Below are 21554 nucleotides of genomic sequence, written 5' to 3'. Positions count from 1 at the left end.
AATTACTTAGCAAAGGAACACTGAATTTCATTCTACCTTCCCTATTCCTTCCCCCTTTTCCTTTTTTTAATTCTTTTTAAAGACCTGCTCTAGGAAGCAAGGACTATTTTAGCAAGAAACATTGTTGGGGGAAATTGGCTTAAAATCAAATCAAAGCCACAATCAAATCAAAGCCATTTTGCCAGCTTAAGCAAGATCAAGCACCTATTATCACCTCTTTAATCCATTTACACATGTCTCTGCGAAGTGTCTTGCACTGTAAACTTCCCCTTGAAGCCAGCCCTTCAGCCACCCACCAGTCTTCTCCTGCCAGACACCATTTTCCAGATAACAGCAACACTGTTGATAAAAGCCTCACTTTACAAAAAAAATTAAGTGGAGTCCTTAATGACATTAGGATACAGCCACACTGCCATTTCTATGCATTTCTTTCTGGGTCATTGGACATTGTTGCAAGTTCCTCCCCACTAGATCCAGACATTCTGAAGCACCGTTCTCCCCACTCCACCCTTCCACCGACCAAGATCAAGATCACCTCAATTCAAAGAAGTGTTAGCTCATCACACAGGAACAGCAGGGCTCAATCGTTTTCAGATAGTTAATTCAATCCTCCTTTAGGAAGAGTAGTAGAGGTAAGTAAATTTTTTCCAAGAGTCAAGATTTATTTCCTACTTTTAGAAATAAATTGCAGAGTTCTTAGAAATCTTGAACACCTGATGTGTCCTCCACTGATTTCAAACTGCCTTGGCACTGAGACTTTGAAGCTGACAGAACCTACTCTTATGAACACTTAATCTTTTCTATAAAAACACCACCACCGTGGTGTTCATGATGTTCAACGTGTCAAAAAAAAGGCAAAGAGCACAATGCAAGCATTTTGTGTTAAAAGCCCAGGCTGGCCAAAATCCAAGGCCAACTTGGGCAGAAAGAAACAGCATGACCTCCGAGATGGTTTTCTTCTCCTACCTGACTTCTCCCAGGTGTTACGGAGGTTTGGCTAAAGGAAGGTGGAGTTGCACAAACTGAATTAATCAAAACTCAGCCCAGGACGGGCTCTGCAATCAGGAGAGTCTCCCAAGGTCTTCCCCCCAGGTGCTATCTGTTGGCCACACCAAGCACACCCCCTTCTAGCTACTGGCAGGACTTAAAAAGTTAGAGAGCAGCATTCTGCATTTGCTCATGCCTTTGGGTATTCCTCAAGTTAACCATTCCTGGAGCACGAGGCAATCGCTCACCTTTCAAAGGCTCTGATAACCAGGTCAACGAGATAAAGAGGACACATGCTGTTGGAGTGCTGCAGAGGAAATTTACTGTACCTATATCCAGACACCCAGAAAGCAGATGATCTTGTGAGGCTATAATAAAAGTAGAGCTGTTGGTAGGACCTGTGGCTGTACCTGTCTAACATTTCCAGCTGCACCCCAGTAGCACTGTTCATGTTAATATGCAGTTTGCTTTATTCTAGGGCTCAGTGATTATTCTGCACCAAAGAAAAGAACAGGAAAGTATCACCAGGGTCTGCCAAAAGAAATGCCTATTAATCCTGACACCGAGCAGCAGTGCGTGGACTTCAATCACTGCCTCAGTACTGCACAGTCAAGGCAAGATCAAACCCCATGAGCGGTCAGAACCAGCAGCACTCACTTCACTATGAAATTCAGCCACTTGGCTGATTTAATTTCAATCTGCAAATTTCATTTTTAGAGGTTTTCAAGGAAAGTCATATAGTCTTGATCATCATTAGCAGAATTTGTACAGACTTTCTGCGTAAGGGCTGGCCATTTGCCTCACCTTCATGAGGCATTACAAAATATTCAACTATTAAACCAGAAATACTTCTGAGTCATTTTCACAAGCTGTAAAATCTGACCCTTCCACCCGTGATGTCTCAGGCTACTCAGGGCTGGATCAAACTACCAGGAAATGCTGTTTGCTCTCTTCTGTCAACCATTTAAGAAAAAAAAAAAAAAAATACTCAATTCTATGAATCCCATTTGCAGAGCAGCTAATGTGAGCTTTTTACCATGAAAACCTTTGCAATTCACTAAAAACAGTCAAGGTAAGATTTCACACGCCACCATCCACACTAGCTCCACTGCTTCTGAGTGCCCAAATGCTACGGTTGAGCTCCAACCTCCAGGCTGCTACAGGGAGGATCTCAGATGCCAGATTCAGGAGATCGTCCAGCCAAAGGTGATGTCCTCAGTCACAGCTTGGTTAGGTGAACAAGTTAGCAATACAAGAAAGTAAGCACGGGGGTCTAAATGCTAGTGCACTGACAGCTACAGATTCCTGTGTTGCAGTAGGGCATCCATCCTTTGGCCTAGAACTTCTCTCCGAGATGCTATCTTGGAGACATGTGTCATAGCTGATTCTCCCCAAAATAGGTGCCATTAACTGCTGCTGTGCTACATTGGGTCCATGCTGCATGGACTGGGCAGGCATCAGGTCTGCCCCGAGTCCAAGTCTGGTGTTCCTGGAATTGCCTTGCCTGATCTGAGCATGCCAGGGAGAAAACCACTGTCAATCTACATCCTTATCATCCCCATTTTTGCCTTATTAAGTTTGCTAGAGGTGTTTCATTAACAGTCATCACACCAGAGGTGTTTAGCTGCTTACTCATACCCTTTATCTATGAGCTCCAACCTTTAATAGCAGTGTCATAGAACCAGAAAAATTACAGATTCTTAGCTGAGACTACAGCTTCCTCTCTTGACAGATATTATGAGATTAGCTACCAAGAATTTACCCAAAGACATTCTCCATCCACCAAAGTACCAAAAGAAAGATCTACAAAACCTGGATGTACCAGTTGATTTCAGGGCTGGTTCAATTACAGGTTCATTTTCAGGTTCAATTACATATTAAGATGTATAAGCCATTAACTGATTTCTGTTGATTAATGAAAAATATTAATAGCTGCTAACCTGCATTTTAGGCTGTTCAAGCTCTAGTTCACCACACCTCAATAAGGCTCTAGAAAAGCAAAATCTTTATACCTTGCTGCTTAAAACAGGATTCCATAACAAGTTCGGTTTAGCCTGTAGCCTATGACTAAGGCATTCAGGTAGGATGAGTTACTCATCCACCTCTGGCGAGAAACAAAAGAATGATTTCTGGATTGCAAATTAGACATTGCACATTTACTTTAATAGAAGATACAACACTAATTTTAGTTTGCATATAACCAAACAACATCCTCCCCTTAAAAAAGTACCTACCTGATCATTCTGGAAGATAAGTTCTTTACAAAACACTCTCAATTTTCTCCAGAAGTGCTTTCAGAGTTCACTTCCTATCTTTTTACTTCATTGTACATTCTCTAAAGCAATTGTTTATTTTAGAGGAAAGCTCTTCTCTAATGCTTTGCCATAAAAATATACCGTTAACCTTTCAATGTTTGCTATTAACAGCTCAGTAGAGTATCGATCATACAAACGATGCTCTAAATATGGCAACTCAGGCTGAGGACAACTGTAAGAGCAAGGTTATGTCTGTTGATTTTTTTCTAATGTGTTTGGAAATGGATATACTCCAAGACAAAAATTAAGGTAATCCCTTTACAAAGCTTTTTTTAGTAAGATGTTAATTGCAGTTGCAGTGTTACAGAGGTGACTCCAACCATCCTTCAGGCAGCACTGGAACACCCTCCTCAGACATGGAAGAATGGATTTTACACCACAAAAGCTGAACCTTAAAAACACCTCTTTCAGCAGCAGGTAGGGAAAACACTTGCTCTGCTGAACCCCAGAAGTCTTCAGTGCAGATCTAAACCCCCTTCAACATCTCTACTCTTATATACAGAAGATGGGATCTCCCTCCATTAGGAAGCTGTTAGTCACCACCCCTCTGCACACCATCGTGTTTTTAATTCAGACGCCCATTCTTGTTCCATCCCTCCCTTCAACACTTGCACTGTTGAAGCACTTTTCACACTGTATCAACACCTACCAGCCCATAAAGCCTCCCTACACCACATATTAATAGCAAATGTATTTTTCCAGCGCAGCCCTGACTTCTAATTTTTTTGAGCCTGCTTCTACATCCCCTTCCTACCCACCACATCTCCTGCCATCGCCAGTGCAAGACACACAGCCCAGCACAATTCAGTGTCCTCCTGGTTATCAAGATTTGGATCTTACCACATTTTACTCAGCTCTGCTAAAATGAGTAGCCGCTACATCTACCAGCTTGTGCTTTTAACCAGCAACTCCTCCAGGAGCAGGACTGCAGGAGACCACACAATGTGAAATGCCCTTGTTTGAAGGATTCCCAGTAGGAATTGCTATAATGCCACCACAAAGCTTGTGTATAGTGTTAAGAAGAGAAAAGAAAAATCATGCAGACAGCACAATGGTAGCTGCTAGCATAAAATAACTCATCATCGCCCTGCCTTCACTAAATTACACTGCTCCATCCTCTTCCACCTCAAAGCCGTCTGCTTCCAGCTTTGTGCAGTTCGTTAACAGTACAGTTAGACACAAACCACCACACTTTAGCTGCTGAATTTTCTTCCTTCTATTATATTTTTTTTAGTGCTGTAGATGATTTTTAAGGAAAGTCAGCCATGGCTAATTTAATAATACATATACCTAACATGCCATGTACTAAGGTAGCCATTTACTACCTACTAGGGTGTCTTTCAGAGCCCCTCCCTGCCGAAGCCCTAACATAACATGATAATGAACACGTAAATTAGTAATTATGCTCTCAGAAAGATGTTGGGTCATTTCGATCTTCCTTGCGTGGGTCACAAAAACCCTCCTTTTGTAGCTGTCAAAGCACAGATATTTTCACCACTTCAGTGAACCCCTGGAACAGCCATGGGTCACTCAATGCAATGAAGTTCATGAAAGAACTGAAGCACGGTATTATTTTTAGCAACAAAAGCAGAATTATGAAGTGTTTTAAAGAGTTGTATGATACCGAACACATCCTCTAGAAAGGATGACTGCACCCTACCAAGAAGCAGAACTGTGTGGCTTAAAGACAACATTACTTACTACATTTAACCATTTCCAGCTAATGATTTTAGAAGTCTGGGGTTTCACACTTATTCCCAGTATCTCACACAGAGGTCTTAAATTAGGAGACAGCACGCAGACCCTGCAACATACGTGCTCCCCGGCAGTATACTGCTGATGGTATCAAGACACAGCTCAGCCTTTATTCTGAGTTTCCTTGTTGCATTTCAGAGATGTTTTTGTGGTTTAATGAACCGAAACTAGACTCTGCTTCACTCTGTGCTTTGAGAACAGTTCAGGCTCCTGGTGCCATTTCAAGAGATCGCCTGGCTACAGAATACAACCTGCTTACATGGTTCATTTGTTTCAAGAGCCCCAACTTCAGCAGTTCACTAATGAGGTGCAAATTTTGCAAACTCACTTCTGTTATACCACAACTTAAGCAAAAAATCTACTATAAAAGCTTACCTCAAGGCAATTGATGGAGGAATAAAGGCACTACGCTACTCTCCATCTCCCTGCTGTGCAGCACCAGAGCTGCTCAAGGCTCTTCCACCTGTACAACTCATCACTCCAGGCTACCCTTCAGGAAACATTTTATTTGAGCATCAGCTAAGGACTAAAAATGACCACAGGCTGAACACTACTGCATGGAACAGGCTATGGAGAGCCAGCAATGATAATCTGATTTCTCGAACGGGATAAAGAGATCATCTTACCTGTAAACAGTGCCTCCTACACAAGTAGTCAGGCACCTTTTTGAATCCCTTAAGTATCTTATTTCTTAAATCTTCTTGTACAGGCAGGTTCAGCTAACCAGACTTCAGGTTTTAAGGTTGAACTTTGACTAATAGGCTCAAGTGTCCGAGTCTGATTCTTTCTAAACCAGTAACTCTTAATTGACATAATCAAGTCCAGTACCCAGCCTGTTCTCCCTCAAGCATTTCACATTTGCTCTGCTGTTTACAAATGACAGTCATTACACTGAAACACAGCAAGCATAGGGCATTAAAATTCAACACCTAGAAATTCTCTTAGAAACCCACTGAAGGAATAAAATAATCATAGCAAGCTGGCATACACAAAGTAAGGTTTAGACATGGCGCCATTACAAGCCACACTCTTGCTGGCTGTGACTCTGGTACTCTCCCAGAGTACAGAAGCAACTTGAACTCTCATCCAATGAAGTCTAGAAACTCATCTCTAAAGGGAACAGTTTTGCAATCTCAGCATTTCACCTCACCCCCTCCCTTTGCCAGGTTCCCCAGGATGTGCCACGCTTCAAAGGAGCCTGTGACACCTTGGAGGGATGTCCCGTCCCTTCTTGTAAGGCGATGCTTATGCAGGAGCTCTGGGACCACAGTCACAGGGTACAAATCACTTCCCTTTTCTCTGCATAAGCAAATCTAGGCTTGCACAAACAGGACCCCAGGACTGGCCCACACAAATGCACGCAGCTTAACTCACTTTGAGGTAACACTTCCCCTGCCATTTTAGATGAAGTAACCCGAGTTTTAAAAAGGCAGATGGGAAAAGGATCCCAAGACCATACTATTCTGGACGCAAGCATGTCGGGGGTGTGTATGTATTTGTGGAAGAAAAAAAACTCCTTATAAAATCTGTAAAAATAAAAAGCCTTAAGAAAAACGCTTGCATCTTCTTACTCAAGTGGTCCAGAAGAATCAACAGATGAGAAAATGTAAAACGTATGTAAGAAAGGTACAAAGTATGGCCTTTTTAGTTGAAGTCAGTTTTAAAAAAACCCACACCTATCCTCAAGTTTTAACCCAGTCTTCCTACAAAGAACACTGTTACTGCTTTTACAGATGGATATTTGACATTTAAAAATGCTAAAAACCTTGCTTCTCACCACTTGTTTGGATGTGGCACACCTTTGACCAGAGGAAACTAGAAAAAAAATGTGTGATAGAAGTCGTAAACCTGGCATGCTTGCATATCAGCACTAAGCTGTCCAAGATGCATTAACAGATTCTTAAAAACGCTTCTCAAACACCTTACTGTCTGCAAAGCCACAAATAAGCACTTATTTATCTCAACCTACAGGTAACTCTCAATAATACCCAGACAAACACTCTGAATTGCAGTTGTTTGCAGTCCTAACTTCAGGAGTCTCTGAAAGTATGCACATATGCAGAGCTGGAAATGGAAAACACTAGGACAAGCAAAAAAGAAAGTGAATATAAGAAGAAAACAATTATTCAGCATATTTCTTAAAGCAGCACTTCTATTCAGATGCAGCTCCATCTACAGAAAGGCAAATCCCCGCCGAGTTTTCAACTGCACTGGCACATCCCAACTGCTCATTTTCCAGGTGGTTCTCCAACATCCACTTCTGCCTGGCAGGATTAAGCCCATTAGCTTGGGGAAAAACTCCCAACGCCAGACCACGCAAAGTGACATCAGTGCAAGGTTTATAGTAAACTCGGGAGAAGACTTATACCTTACCCAACATATTACACTGGCCAGACCTGATTTCCAGGGAGGTATGATTACACTATACAAAAATACAATATAAGACCCTCATCCCCATCAAAGAGAAGAAAAGAAGACTGATGTTGCAATTTTACTTACTGGCAAGACCATTAAAACTTGTTTTGGGCATTTAAAAGTGTATAATGAAGCTATCAGGGACAACACCATGGGAATAACTCTGCAAGACCATTTCTTTTTTAATTGTAAATGTTTCCAAAGGACAGCACACGCAGGAAGAACATCGAGTCCACTTAAAGAAAAAACAAGATGTTGGTATCTGCAATGCTTCTGCACTTTGGATATTTCACAACAGCAGCCTGCTTCTCACCCTTGCATCTCCTGCAGCTCTGGGGCAACCGTCTGGGAAAGGCTATCCTCCCTGGGACCGGGGGGCTCTGACAGGCTGACACAGGGCTATCCCTCCCCGGGACCGGGGGGCTCTGATGGCCTGACACACAATTAGACTTTGGTCAACATGACCTGACCCACTTCATCACGCACCAGCAGGAAACAAGAAAAAGCAGCTGAAACTCTGCTGCAAGCTGCTGCAAAGCAGCCTTTTCCTCCTCCGCCTTTCCCCACCACAACCTATTTCTCCTGGTCTCCAGGGTTGCTGGCAGAAGCAGAAGAGCAGCTGGTGCAGCCCTTGGACACGGATGGAAGCAGGAACAGCCTTGCTGCTGAGCACCCACCTCACACTTGCACAGAGATTACAACTATGGATCGCATCATCCTCCTCCTTTTTTTTTTTTTTCCCCCCTCTATGTTTGCAAAAAGCAAGCCAAGGAACTGTAGAAAATTTAGGCCTCTCTCCAGAAGCAAAGGAAATGGGCAATGGTATGGCGGGGAGGGGGGGGAAACGACACAAATCTAACCACTACAGAGCAGCTCTCTACTGTATCCCTTCCAGACCTTGACTTTAAACACTGTTCTTTGACACCAGCTACTACTCCAGGAAAACAACCACTGAGACAAACTTCAGTGGAAGAAACTGCCCTCAATCCCAAAGAAAAGAACTAGCGGTATTGCAATGCAGAAGAAATCTGTTCTGTTTTTACGCATTGAAGTAGGAGAGAATCAACCAAGCAGAACACAGATTTTTCAGTAAGAAAAACATGCCACTCTTTCCTCTAGAAGGCTGCATCCCCTGCCTTCATTGCTGACTTTGGCATCCTGACAAGCCAGTATACAAAACAGATGAGTACGCTCCTGTCTCAAAAGCAGGAACAAAAAGAAATCATGACAATCCCTCTTGGGAAGAAATTCACGGTGCAATTAAAGCCGTAATACAATATTAAGTCAAACTGCTAAAAATACACACACACTTGCAGACTCAGCCACAAACTAGGAGATGCTGAAACAAATAAAAGATAATTTGGGACATGAACGCAAGGAGCTGGGAAAAGGTAAAACAAATGTAATTCTGGGCATGATCCCCATAGGAGAGGGATCAGGGAAGATTGGGGGGCAGAAATCAGGGCATTTGTGAAGCTGCTAGAAGAGCCTGAAACACTTCAGGTAGAGTGACAGTTTCCTATCCTGATTTAAATAGAAAACAGGACACTAGATAAAGAAAGCAGTAAAAGGACATAAGGATGTGTGTGTAGGGGGTACGGGTGGAGAAAGGTTATTTCACTGCAGAAACACCTTCTACAAACATGAGGTGCTGCTGAGCCCAGGCTCAGACAAGCCGCACCTTCCAGAGGACCCAGGTTCCTCAAGAAACCTCAGAGGCTGCCTGGATGAGTCAGCAACATCTTGAATGTCACAATCAGCAGGGGGAAAAGCCAATTGCTATGCACTTTACCTCTAATAAATGGTATTCTGGGCATTTTATTTTGAAAACATTTTTTTTTATCCAGAAGCAGAATATTGCCATGTTAACACCTGGGATGCAGCAGTGACCCAAATACAAATATAGTTACTAACAGGAAATATCTGCTGACCGATAAAGGATAATGATTTGTAAGGATCTTAGGACACATTATTCTACCAAGCAGGTATCAGTCTATACACTTTGAAGTTTTTTTATTATTATTATTTTGCATATATCAGCATCCTTTAAGAAAATTAATAATAGCAGCTCCTTCTCCCTGATCTAAATGGCAACACCTAATAATGTGCATTAAAATAACCAGACTCCTCTGTGCTTTTAGGCACCTGCACTCTGAGCAATCTTTTTGCAGCACCAAACCCCACTGCATGAACTTACCAATACATACCAGATTTTAATGCTTTTCTACTAAAATAATCCCAACAACCAATATCAGCTGATTGCCATGATCACCGTCTAGCAGAAAGAGGCCTTTCTGAGCTAGTTTCATAAACCTTGAGGCTCAACGATTTTGCCTTAATAGCTTTTTGTCTGTCGGGAGACAGTGCAGCCTACATTTAGCTGTTTGGGTCTTTGAAATATGGCATACAGACTTTAGTTATAGATCCTGAAATGTAGTATGTATAAACATTCGGCTAAATTATTTATTTTCTTCAGAGAAAAAGCTTTCATTCTGGGAGAAGTATCCTTAACAGCCACACCTGAGATCAGCTTTCCTGCTACAAACTCGGTTCTAATTCACCTTTCTTCTAACTTCACCAAAAACGACGCACAGGTTCAGCCTTCAGACAGGGCCAGCACAGACAGACACTACTGCTGGGGCAGTCACACCAGGCAGAGCTGCCCACCCAGCCAGGCGCTGCACCATGCTGTGCTCCGCAGCTACGCAGGCTTTGAGCAGAACTAGTAAATATATGACACAGTTCACCAGCATGAAGTGTCAGGCCCCTTTTCTTGATTTAATAAAGCCGGGATAATACCGGGGCACAGAAAGTTACGACATTACTTGAAGGCCAAAAACGGAAGCCAGATGTTGGAGCTGAGGCTAGAACTTCAAAGTTCCTATTCTCTTGTTTCTCTATTCAGAAGAGCACGTCAGAATGGTTTTTAAAAGGGTTTACTTTTATTTTTAAACTATGTACTTTAAGGAGAAATACAGAAAGCTGACAGAACTTCACACTACTACAACAGAGCAGTCTAGTTTTGATGCTGCACATCAGCCAGCAGCATCAGAGCAGGCGCTGCCTGGGGGCGGGTATGATACGCTCCAGCCTCCTCTTGGTCTCAAAAACCTCCAGTCAAGCAGAGGCCACTTCACCATGCGCAAGCGCTTCCTGCCTGCCACAGCACAGGCAGTATGCTCAGTGACAGCAAGCTTTACAATCTTCTCCGTCTCTTGTTATGGGAAGACATCCCCACAACTCTCCTGCTTCAGGACCAGGCAGCAGCAGCCCAAACAGGATTTAAGCGTCTCTGGTGCAATGGGACAGCCAGGCAGAGGGTTTTTGCAAAAGCAAGAAGCTGCTTCTGCCTCCTGCCACAACGATGTCCTCAGCCACCTGCACAGTGGACATCAGGAGTGGGCCACAAACACAGGCTAGTTCACAGCCCACAGATTCAATCTAGCTTTAGGGTCACCAGCTCAGCTACACTGACATACATATTAAACGTGAGCTATTTCAGTAATTCAGCAGCAAGCTCCTTGGTAACCAAGGGTGCCAGAATAACCTATGGCTCACCAGCAATATAGAATCACAGGTTGGAAGGGACCTCAGGGATCATCTAGTCCAACCTTTCTAGGAAGAGCACAGGTTAGACAAGATGGCCCAGCACCCTGTCCAGCCGAATCTTGAGTGTCCAACATGGCAGAGTCAACCACTTCCCTGGGGAGATTATTCCAATGGTTGACTGTCCTCACTGTGAAAAATTTCCGTCTCCTATCCAATCAGAAAAGCAACTTGTGTCCATTCCCCCTTGTCCTGTCCATGTGACTCTGTGTAAAAAGGGAGTCTCCATCTTCTTTGTAGCTACCCCTTAAGTACTGGTACATGGTGATGAGATCCCCTCTGAGCCTCCTTTTCTCAAGGCTGAACAAACCCAGCTCTCCCAGCCTACCCTCGTATGGCAGCTTCCAGTCCTTTGATCATCTTGGTGGCCCTTCTCTGGACCCCTTCCAGCCTGTCTACATCTTTTTTTTTTATAGCGGGGACCAGAACTGTACACAGTACTCCAGGTGTGGCCTGACAAGCGCTGAGTAGAGTGGGGTAATGACTTCTTTATCTCTGCTGGTGATGCCCTTTTTGATGCAACCCAGCATCCTATTGGGCTTTTTGGCTGCAGCAGCACACTTTGCTCCTGTTGAGCTTCCTGTCCACCAGGACCTCCAGGTCCATTTTGACAGAGCTGCTCTCCAGCCAGGTGGATCCCAGTCTGTGCTGCACTCCTGGATTATGTTTTCCCAGGTGCAAGACATCAGACTTCCCCTTGTTGAACTTCATAAGGTTCTTGCTGGCCCACTCTTCCAGCCTATCCAGATCTTGCTGCAGAGCAGCTCTCCCTTCTGGGAGTGTCTACTTCCCCACTCAACTTGGTGTCATCAGCTAACTTCATCAGGCTACACTTGATCCCAATATCCAGACCACTTAAAGATGTTTAATAATATTGGGCCCAATATCAATCCCTGGGGGACCCCACTTGTGACAGGCTGCCACTTTGAAAAAGAGCTATTTACCACCACCCTCTGGGTGCAGCCTGTCAGCCAGTTCCCCACCCACTGCACAGACCACTTGCCTAGCCCATAACACATTAATTTCTCCAGGAGGAGGCTGCGGGGGACCGTATCAAAGGCCTTGGAGAAGTCCAGGTAGACAATGTCCACTGCCCACCCCATGTCAACCACACAAGTCACTAAGTACCTGGCTAGATATGTTGCAGTCCAGAGACATACTTTATTCCTTAGCAAACAGAAGGCTTAAACCATTGTCAGGTCTCCAAAGTAAGCTTTAAGCACAAGAAAATGACAGCACTTACTGCTAAAAAAAAAATTTAAAAAATTGGAGGGTGATAATATGGGTTATAAAAGAAAATCTAGGAAGCTGCTGTGGAAAACTTAGAAAGATCCAAGCTACACACACCCGCTGCCTACTTCCATTTTTGCAAGCTATATTTGCTTCATGCAGAACAGGGACAGAAGCTTCTTTGGATCTGCTGCTGCTACTTCTATTGTCTGCTTCCCACTTTGCTACATGTTTTGAGGCCTAGTGATAATATGAAAGAAGAGTGACTTGTTTTGTAACTGAAGCCAACATGTCTGAGAAGCCTGTTTGCCATTCTGACTGAAGGGTTGACTTCGCCTTTAAATCTGCTACCTAACACAACGGCATTTCCTAGAAGTAGTCCCTTTTCCTAAGCTGTTCTTCTAGTTGCTGGCAGGATACAAATCCCAGATGATCAAAGAATCCATTTGCTAGGAGGTAATCACCTGTCTTCCAACGTCACATGGGAGTTACCAATGCACTTGCCAGGTGACTGATATGGCTCAGGAGATCATAAATGAGCTCTGATGGCTTCAAAGGTGGCTCGTGCTTGCTAGTGGAAGCAGAAATAAGGTGAAAGAATGAGTGATGAGACAAATGCATAGCTTATTTGGATGCAAAATGCAAATGCATTCAAGGACTAGCTCTACAAACAGTATTTATTTTGAAGCTGTTCACTAAAATCATCTAGAAGGATCCCTAAAGTTGGCTAGGAAACAATATTAATACTTTCCGCTCTACTAAAGAGGAGAAAAGCTTGAAGAGTGTTTAGAGGTTAACTTGACTCCACAGAAGTCCGCTTGAGCAGCGGATTTTGCAAGAGCATTTTACAATACTCTATTTTCTTTACAAAGATATCACGACATCATCGACATTGACACATCTTTTTCACCGAAAACCACAAACTGGGTACTGTATGAGAAGTATTTTGCAGACATGCAACATGCACCGATAGTCTGACATGCCACAAGCATGTACTACCACACATGATACGACAACCAGAAACCTTGACACAGTAGGGCTGCTCCTTATGAATGCCTCAGCAAGCAGAAGAGTGATTCAAGCTTCCTGTGTAACTAAATAGCTTTTTAATGATGGCTTAAGATCTCTGAGCCATTAGCACCATCTCAGCACACATAACTGGCACCTGTTCTATGACGCATAATGTGCTCAGAAACTGTACAAATCACTGGTTTCCCCTCCTGCCTTGATGGGTGCTCTGACTTTACAACTTGCTGTTCCCAATATTCCTTCCCAGTTAATCAAACTCTAACTCATTATAGCTCCCATTGCTTACTCTTCCATATCAACCCAATTCAACTTCAACTAAAAATCTGCTTCCATGAGTCTGTATTTCTGACAGCAGAGTTTAATTATGTTCTATTTGCCCCCAGTATGCCTTACAGCATCTCATCTTCACACTTTCCCACCGTTTCCAGGAAGGAGGGTACACTAGCCGCAGAACATGCCCATCTGTAAGCTCCAAGGAAATGGGAACATAAGGAAAATCTTGCACAGTAATCACATGCTGAATTACAACAGTAAATTCTGCGGTATAGCCCAAAGATGGCTTCTCAACTTCCAAAGCCAGTACTCGGTTTGTAGCTGAACCAAATATTGGATGTTCAAGGAAAAAAAGAAAACAAGGCATAATTCAGGAGGCTAAATGTGCATTTCTGCATGAAAGCAAGGGAAAAACCAAGAAGCCCTTCTGCCACATGCAATTATTAGTGTTGTGCTTCAGAGTGTGCACTAACCTCTTTCCACATGCAAAGCTACAGTTTGTTAGATACAACTGACCTACTGAATTATCTGAACTTAACCAGAGTATTTATTCATGTCTGTGAACCAGGGGTATTCACTAAAAAGAATCCACCTCAAAAATATCACCCTTTGTTCCAGCTTCAGCTGAAGCTAAATTCAGAAAGGCCGGTGACATTTGGCAGACGAGTCAGCAGTCCATCCTGAGCAGGCAAGTACATGTCTGACTGATCAAGGTGCATGCAGACCCAGCAGTACCAGGCTGCTACTTGTATTTATTGGGGAGATGATCATATTCCACCCCAGCAGACGCTGTATGGAGTAGCAAAGCTTCTTAAAGGGACTAATGAAATTCAACTTAAATAGTCTCCAGAGAGCAAGGTTTCAATAAACTAGCAATAGATGGTACCGGGAACACAGCAAACAACATGCAGATGTGACTATTTTGGCTCTTGGGTGAAGAAATTCACAACTGCAAACCAAGGTCCCAATTTCCTGAAGAAAAGGGGTGCAAGGCCTTAGCCTACATTATCTAAGACAGCTTAAGCTAGAACGTGGTTGAAAACTAGATCAGTAACTACTGCTTTTGCCCAGTGGGACTCTCCGGGTGAGACGGGGCAGGAGACAGTTTTCCGTGAGCAGATCCAGGGCTGCTGAACACATCTCCTTACTGATCAACTACAAAGTACATGCTTGTGGCTTTCCTTTATCAATCCAGCAAATTTGGGATGTAATGTTTCCCTGCAGGTAAAACAAGGCAAAAATAGGAACAGCAGCTGTTACTTAGCATACTGCTGCCGGTGCTCGGTATGGTGACAGTGAGCAACATCACGATCCCCTGAAGACAGGTTTCCACCTACCAGCCCTGCAAGCCTGACTGCGTGCACCCAATGGACTGAAGATGTCTCCTCTTGCTTGTTATCAAAAGAAAAAAAGATTGTGCAAATCAAAGCATGCTATATCTCAGCTCCCCATCTCTCGGTAGGATTGCACATAGCTGCGACTGCCGCTGCTGGAAGGCAGCTGAAGACCAGTATCTATGGCAAAATTAAATAATACTCTGCATGGAAAGGAACCCGGGTCATCTCTGCAGCTTCTCCAAGGCTAAACCGGAGGCAAAGCAGGCACGCTCACGGCTGGAATTGGAAATAAACCGGGATTCTCAGCACCCCCTGGCACTAATGCTCCCAGGCTGAATTTCTGCCTCCACATCTTGTTAAAATTTGTCACCACGGCGGCTCAAGGGGGCGAGGGCCGCCCTTAGCACCCGCAGGCCCCTCGGGGCCCCAGAGGCCGGGCCGCTGCCCCGGCGGCTCCCCGCTGCAGGCCCCGGCCGCCCGGTGTCGAGGGCAGGCCCCGAGAGCTGGCGGGCCCGGGGCAGGCCGCAGCCCACCCCTCGCCCCCGGGCCCGGTGGCGGCCCCACTCCCCGCCCGCACTCACCATGGCTGCCGGCGGCTCCCGGGAGCAGCTCTAGGCAGGGCCCCGCGCTCCGCTCATCTCACGGCCGGCGGCTGCCGGCGGCGGGGCCTCCCCGCCCATGCACCGGCGAGCCCCCGCCGGCCGCAGAGCCCCCGAGCACCGCTGGCGGCCCCACGCCAGGAGAGCCGCCGCCTCCCAGCCCCCGGGCCTCCCCCGGCCGGCGGGGACGGGGAGCCCCGGGGCGATGAGAAGGACCGACGGAGGGCAGGCCCTCGCGGGGCGGGAGGGCGCGGCGTTGGCCGGCGGAAGGGCCGGGACGGGAGTGAAGAAGAGGGAGCGGAGCGCGGCCCAGCGGGGTTCGGTCCGGCCCGGCGCGGCGGCTATCGGTGCAGCGGTGCCTACGCCAGGCGCATCCTGCCGCGCACCGGGGAGGCGGCTCCGCCGGTCCCGCCCCGCCCTCCCGCCGGAAGCTGTCGCCGGGCACCCGCTGCCAACCAGAGGCGAGGCGGTGGTGCGTGCTCATGCGCAGCGCGCCGCGGATAAGCCGCCAGACGCCATCTTGGAGAAGGGCGCGGTGCCTCACGGTGCGGGGAGGGGGGAGGGCAGGTGCAGGCCCGGAGGTGCGCGTCGCCCCACCCCAGCGCGTCTGCGCATGCGCGAGAGGCTCTTCCCGCCCGGCAGGGAGCGGCGGCCGGGGTAGGGTACGTGCCCGCGCGTGTCGGTGGGGGGAAACGCCCTCTGGAGGCGGGGCTCCTCTTGTCCCCGCCTCCCGAAAGGCGGGGCTTGGGCGCCCCCCGTTGCCAGCCTCCGCCCACGGGAGAGGGGCACGCGTTGTCTAGCAACGCGATGGGGCAGCCTGGGCGTAGGCCTGGACCTAGGCCCACGCCTTGGCCCTCACCTCGACCCTCAGGGAGGACTGTGCTGCCTCTCGGCTCCTCTCAACCTCCCAAGAGAGTTACAAGGACACTACCTGTGGTTACTGGCTTTGTGCCCGTGTAACTAACTAAACAATTAAAATGAACTGGGAAGGGGGAACCCCCAACCCTGCAAGTCCTCGTCAGTAACAATAACAAAGCTACATCACGTAGCAAGCGGTCCCTAAACACCCATTTCCATACCCAGTTTTAACCAAACCTGGGTCTCTTTGTGGCCCTCAGTTTTCTGGTGCCTGGTGCGGCCAGGAGAGATGATGTTAATGGAGAGATCCAGAACAGCGTGTGAATTTAAACACAGGGAATCCAGCCCCTAATTGCTGCCTGACAAAATTAAGAAGCTGGAACCAACTGGAGCCCCAAACCGATGAAGTTAATACAGATCAAAACACTTCTTATGGTTCCCAAACTCTCCCATGGCATTTGCTGTTACAAGAGATTGCTGAAACCAGTAGCTTAATAGGCTTTAGAGGGGACAATATACGTATGGGGATATTGCAAATGCTTGCAGTTACATTAGAGGATTGAACAAGAGAGGGAGGAAAATAAACCCTCCATGGGGGTGTAACTAACCATGAGGCTCAACAAGAAGATGATGATTAAGCAGTCCCTTGTCTTTTCCATGGCAGATTTTCTTCCACACTTTCTGCAGAGCAGTTCACCCCCATCAGGCTTTTCATGTGGATGGAAATGCTGTTCCTGAGCCATGCAGGCTGATAAAAACTCACCAAGAGGGAGATGTGCAGCTTGCAGCTGAGCAGATGCTGCCTGGGTGTATAGGGGATACATCTGTTACATGTGGTGAATTACTGTATGCATCCTCAGGCAGAGCACTATCTCCAAACTTACCTCTCCAGCATCTCCAAAACCCCTCCAACACCTCCAAAACCCCTCTACCACCTCTAAAATCTCCCCAACATCTCCAAAACCTCTCCAACCTTTCCAAAACCTCTTCAGCCTTTCCAAAACCCCTCTAACACCTCCAAAACCCTTCCAACACCTCCAAAATCTCCCCAACAACTCCAAACCCTGCCCAGCACCTCCCAAACTCCTCTGGCACCTCCAAAATGCCAGGCTGAGCTGAGCTATATGCCATGCCTGCCAGTGTGTTCAACAGAGGCTGGAACTGCCTTGAGACGCCACCTCAGCGATGGTTACATCAAGAAACTGCAGCTGCGCTGGCAGAGGGCAGGTTACCATGGTGACTATTAAAAAGATAATCTTATTATTGCCATTTGTTATTCCAACGGGATTGTTTGTTGACACGTGCTCTGAGGTGCAAATTGCCGGACAGGGAGAATCAGCTGCCAGACATGGACTGGTTGAGCCATGCACACCTTTGCCTCTGAAGCCATAGAGAGATGCTTCAGCTGCTTCTGCATTTTTGGGGTTTATTTTTCTCTTTGCTCTCCAAAACTGAAGCGACTCCAGCTCCCTGGGCTGGGGTGGGAGGGATCTGGCATGCTGTGGACACAGGGCAAGCTGGTGGGGATCAAAAGACAGAAGAGGAACCTTCCACCAAAGTGCTGGATCTTTACAGGGAGCTTTTTGCCTCTATTCCTAATTCTCCTGCAAAACCCAAGGGGATGCAACACCTTTTAGCACAGCATTTGGGGCTGAGAGCGAGCTCTGTGCTTTGCAAGGCTTCAGCCCTGCTTTAGAAACATCTTCCCCAAGGCAAAGGAAGACGTCCTTATGCCTCGTATTGCTGTGGAAACAATGGGTCTCACACAGTCCTGGCTGCGACCTCGAGTTGTTGCTGATCTGGGAAAAAACTGGGTGCGAGGACCGCAGCTGCCACCAGCACCACAGGAGCATAAGGGGGAGCATGCCTGGGAATGCTGCTGTGCCAGACCCCCTGACTCCTTTATCCCCTCTCTGGGGCTCTGCCTATTGCTGGCAGGGCTGTTTGTTAAAGACAACAAATAGCCACCCTAACCACTCACTGTCTGCAGCCCTTTTGTTTTAATCTGGGGCTCTTCCATCTGTTTCCTAACGAAGGAGGCAGCAAGGCTCAGACTATCAGCCCCAACATGGGAGAAGCCATCAACCTTTTTTTCTCCTCCTAACTTTATGTTTGAAAAAAACAGAAGGAAGGGAGATACCATAGAGTTGAACAGCACCACTGGGAGACCAAGGGAACAGAATCTATGAAAATCATTTGTTACTGCGTGCTTTATCCCTCAGCTTTTCGTGTAAACACACACAGAAATGCACTAGAACATGATTTGAAGTCCTTTTATCAAAGCTTCTTGCACAGCTCCAGCCTTGATTCCAGCCCGTTCAATCACACATTCAAATATTCACCACATTTAATTGCTTTATTCCAGTTTTGCAGAGTTTGGGTTTTGCCTCCAGGGTTAGTCTGAGCCTAACCCCAACCCAGCAGCTGGCAACGCTTCACTTTGCATCCAGCCGCGTGTCTGTTTCCATCTCCTTTTATTGTTTCTGCAACAAACTGAGCTGTGACTCATTCTGAATGTGATGTATAAATTAAAATCTTGCTGCCCTGCCACCTAATATAAAGTAATTTGATGAAAAGGGTTAAACCATATTTTATAAGTACAGTAAAGCAACTTCGAAATGCAAGGGCAAGTTTTGTGCAGCAAACCCCAACCACTCCCTGTGTCTTGCAAGTGGCTTGGCAGCAAGTTTGCTTGTTTAGCAAGCTATAAAAGATACAGCATGTAAAGGCCCTGAGTACAAATACCTGTGGAAAGTACAGATATGCATAATTGATTAAAAAAACTCACTGCAGCCCGCTGCTCCGGGGAGGGGATTCTCCTGAGACACCTCTTCCCATGATGAGTGTCCTTCCTCCTCCACTGGCTGTCACTGGGAATGGCTTCCCAGTGTCCAAATCACCCCTTCCAACAGCCTCAGACCCGGAGGAGCAGGGTGGGAGAGGGGCAGTGGGCAGCCAAGGCAGCTCACTCTCTCTTCTTTACAGGTGAAGGAGAAAGGACTAGTTTTGGGCTGTGGCTTTTTTTAAACCTACACAAAGCTCAGAGTTTGTCCCTGCCATCTTCCCAGACCTCAGAAAATCACACAGGCAATGCACCTCTCCCTGTTCTCAGCCTCCCACGGTTTTGGAAGAGGACTGGCAGAGGTGCAGGTGGAGGAGAGTGCTGGAGTTTGGGCTCCCATGGGCAAGGTCCCACCTCGAGGGGTCTATCACCACAAGCTCCTGTGGGGCATCTGCCAGGAGTTGCATGGATTGGTGACCAGATGCTCGGTCCCACACTTTTGTGGGCACTGAAGGCAGCTAATGGGTTTTTATAGGTGAGGGGGGAGCGGGGTCCCATCAGCCAGGCGCCGCCACGGACCGGCAAGGTCTCCCCTTCTTCCAGGAAGCGTGGGGTGGAGTGGGCTGCGAAGCCAGAAGCCATTAGGGGCTCCCTGGGGCTGGGCACACTCGCCTCTTCCCTTACATGTCAGACCAGCCCTTTTCTCTGGGTTTCTGCTCCTCTCCGCTTGGCCCATTAGCCGAGGCATTAAATTTTAACATTTTTTGTTGCTCCTTGCAGTGTGTTCCTGATGAGTGGGTGCCTGGGTAGGTGCCAAGGCCCTGGCGCCACACCCAGGGGGCCTGCGGGACTATGGGAGCCTGGCTGTGGTGGGGGGTACCCGCCTGCACCCCGCGGGCTGGAGAGGGTCTTCCCCTGTGCTGGACACCTATGGGATGCTGATGCTTCTCCCAGCTCCTAAGGACCAGCAGGGCAGCAGCACCCCTGCAAACACACTGCACAGCCCCATCGTCCTGGACAGACGTCCCTGCAAGCTTCCCACCTTGGAAGGGGGTGACAAGACAGCACCACCCCCACATCAGCCCAACGAGCCAGGCCAGCCAGGCAAGCACCCACAGCATGGCCAGCCTCAGGTGATGCTGCCTGCAACCCTGCCTGCTCAACATCACCTCTGGGATGGGCAACCATCCTATTTTCCAGCCCTGCAATTCCCTGTGACCTGCAGTAGCAGTCCCTGACCCCAACTTCCCACCAGCTTCACCCCCTGCCCCTGCTGATGCCCCCAGCCCTTGCAAAACGCTCTGTGTAGGTAGGAAACCTGCAAATGGCAAGCATTGCTCGCAGGCACAGCCCATGGCTGCTGCTCCTGAGGTGGTTTTCACTGCTACCGAGGGGATTTTCGCTGCCCTTGGTGCAAACCACCCCAAGGAGCATGCAAAGGGCACTCGCTTTCCCCACCCTGCAGCACAAGCTGTCCCCCAGCCCCTCTTTGCCATAGGTCTCCAGCAAGCGTCTCGCAGGGTGAGCTCCAGTCGCCATGGGCAGGTCCAAGGATAACATGCGTCCTTGAAGTGCCTTGGGATAACAGACTCCACTTAATGGCAAGAGAAATCCTCAGGCTTGAAATAGCTGATGGAATTGGATGGCTGGAGGACAAGTCCTGCTCTGAGTCACGAAGCTCCTGCTGCTCCTGGCTTTGCACACGCGTGTACATGGAGCTCAGCTATTCATGTGCCAACACACTGAGCGGAGCTGGGCATGCACTGAGCACAGCCACGCACACGTGCAGGCGTACCCCAACTCCAGCCAGCCCCGCGTGTAAGCACACCCACATCATGGCAAGAGAGCACAAGCGCTGGGCTTCCTTCCCGTGCACCCCCAGGGGACATGTCTGCCCCGTCCCAGGCAGCCACAGGCACTGGAGGCAGGTCCAAAGACTTGGCTGTGGGGCTGGGGTCTCTGCTGAGCCCTGGCCCCCATCCCCAATCAGAACGATCACGGGGATGCTGAATCCCATCAGAGCTGTGAAGTGCAGGCACCTTGCAGCCTCATGTGTGGGACCATCTAGCCCAGCACTCTTCTGGATGCACAGAAGGTAGTGATGGAAATGAGTTTGGGATAAACCACCTTACAGGTTCAGTCCCCTCTCTCCTGGGGCAGCTCTGCAGCAAGGCTGGGACACTCAAGCAGCATGGCTGGGAGCTTTCTGGCCATGAGAAATGAAAAAGCCATTGATTTTTGCCATTAGAAGGGGTGTGGCTGGAGTAGATGCATTGCAAGCAGAGCCACACACTGAATAATTCACAGCGAGAGATGACAAAGCCCATGGCCAGGCTGGGGAAGCCTCTCCACGTCCTCCTGCTGCTGA

At 47.5% G+C, this 21554-nt stretch overlaps 1 protein-coding gene across 5 annotated transcripts in view; it reads right to left on the bottom strand.

Moving 5' to 3' along the window:
* Positions 1-15981, bottom strand: part of XPO6 (exportin 6) — a 56848-nt gene extending 40867 nt beyond the window's left edge. For 3 of the 5 annotated variants that reach the window (XM_064462162.1, XM_064462163.1, XM_064462166.1), the window contains exon 1: positions 15529-15981. In XM_064462162.1, the coding sequence (XP_064318232.1) occupies positions 15529-15531 (3 nt within the window). In that variant the 5' untranslated portion in view covers positions 15532-15981. Of the gene's footprint in view, positions 1-966; positions 1080-15528 lie in introns of those variants that run through there. The other 2 variants (XM_064462165.1, XM_064462167.1) reach the window with 2 other exon arrangements.
* Positions 15982-21554: the final 5573 nt, after the last annotated feature.

This window comes from Phalacrocorax carbo, chromosome 10 (assembly GCF_963921805.1).
Source record: "Phalacrocorax carbo chromosome 10, bPhaCar2.1, whole genome shotgun sequence".
In the NCBI taxonomy this organism is placed as follows: domain Eukaryota; kingdom Metazoa; phylum Chordata; class Aves; order Suliformes; family Phalacrocoracidae; genus Phalacrocorax; species Phalacrocorax carbo.
Note: the sequence above shows the minus strand (reverse complement) of the source record. Positions and strands in the feature narration are given on the sequence as shown.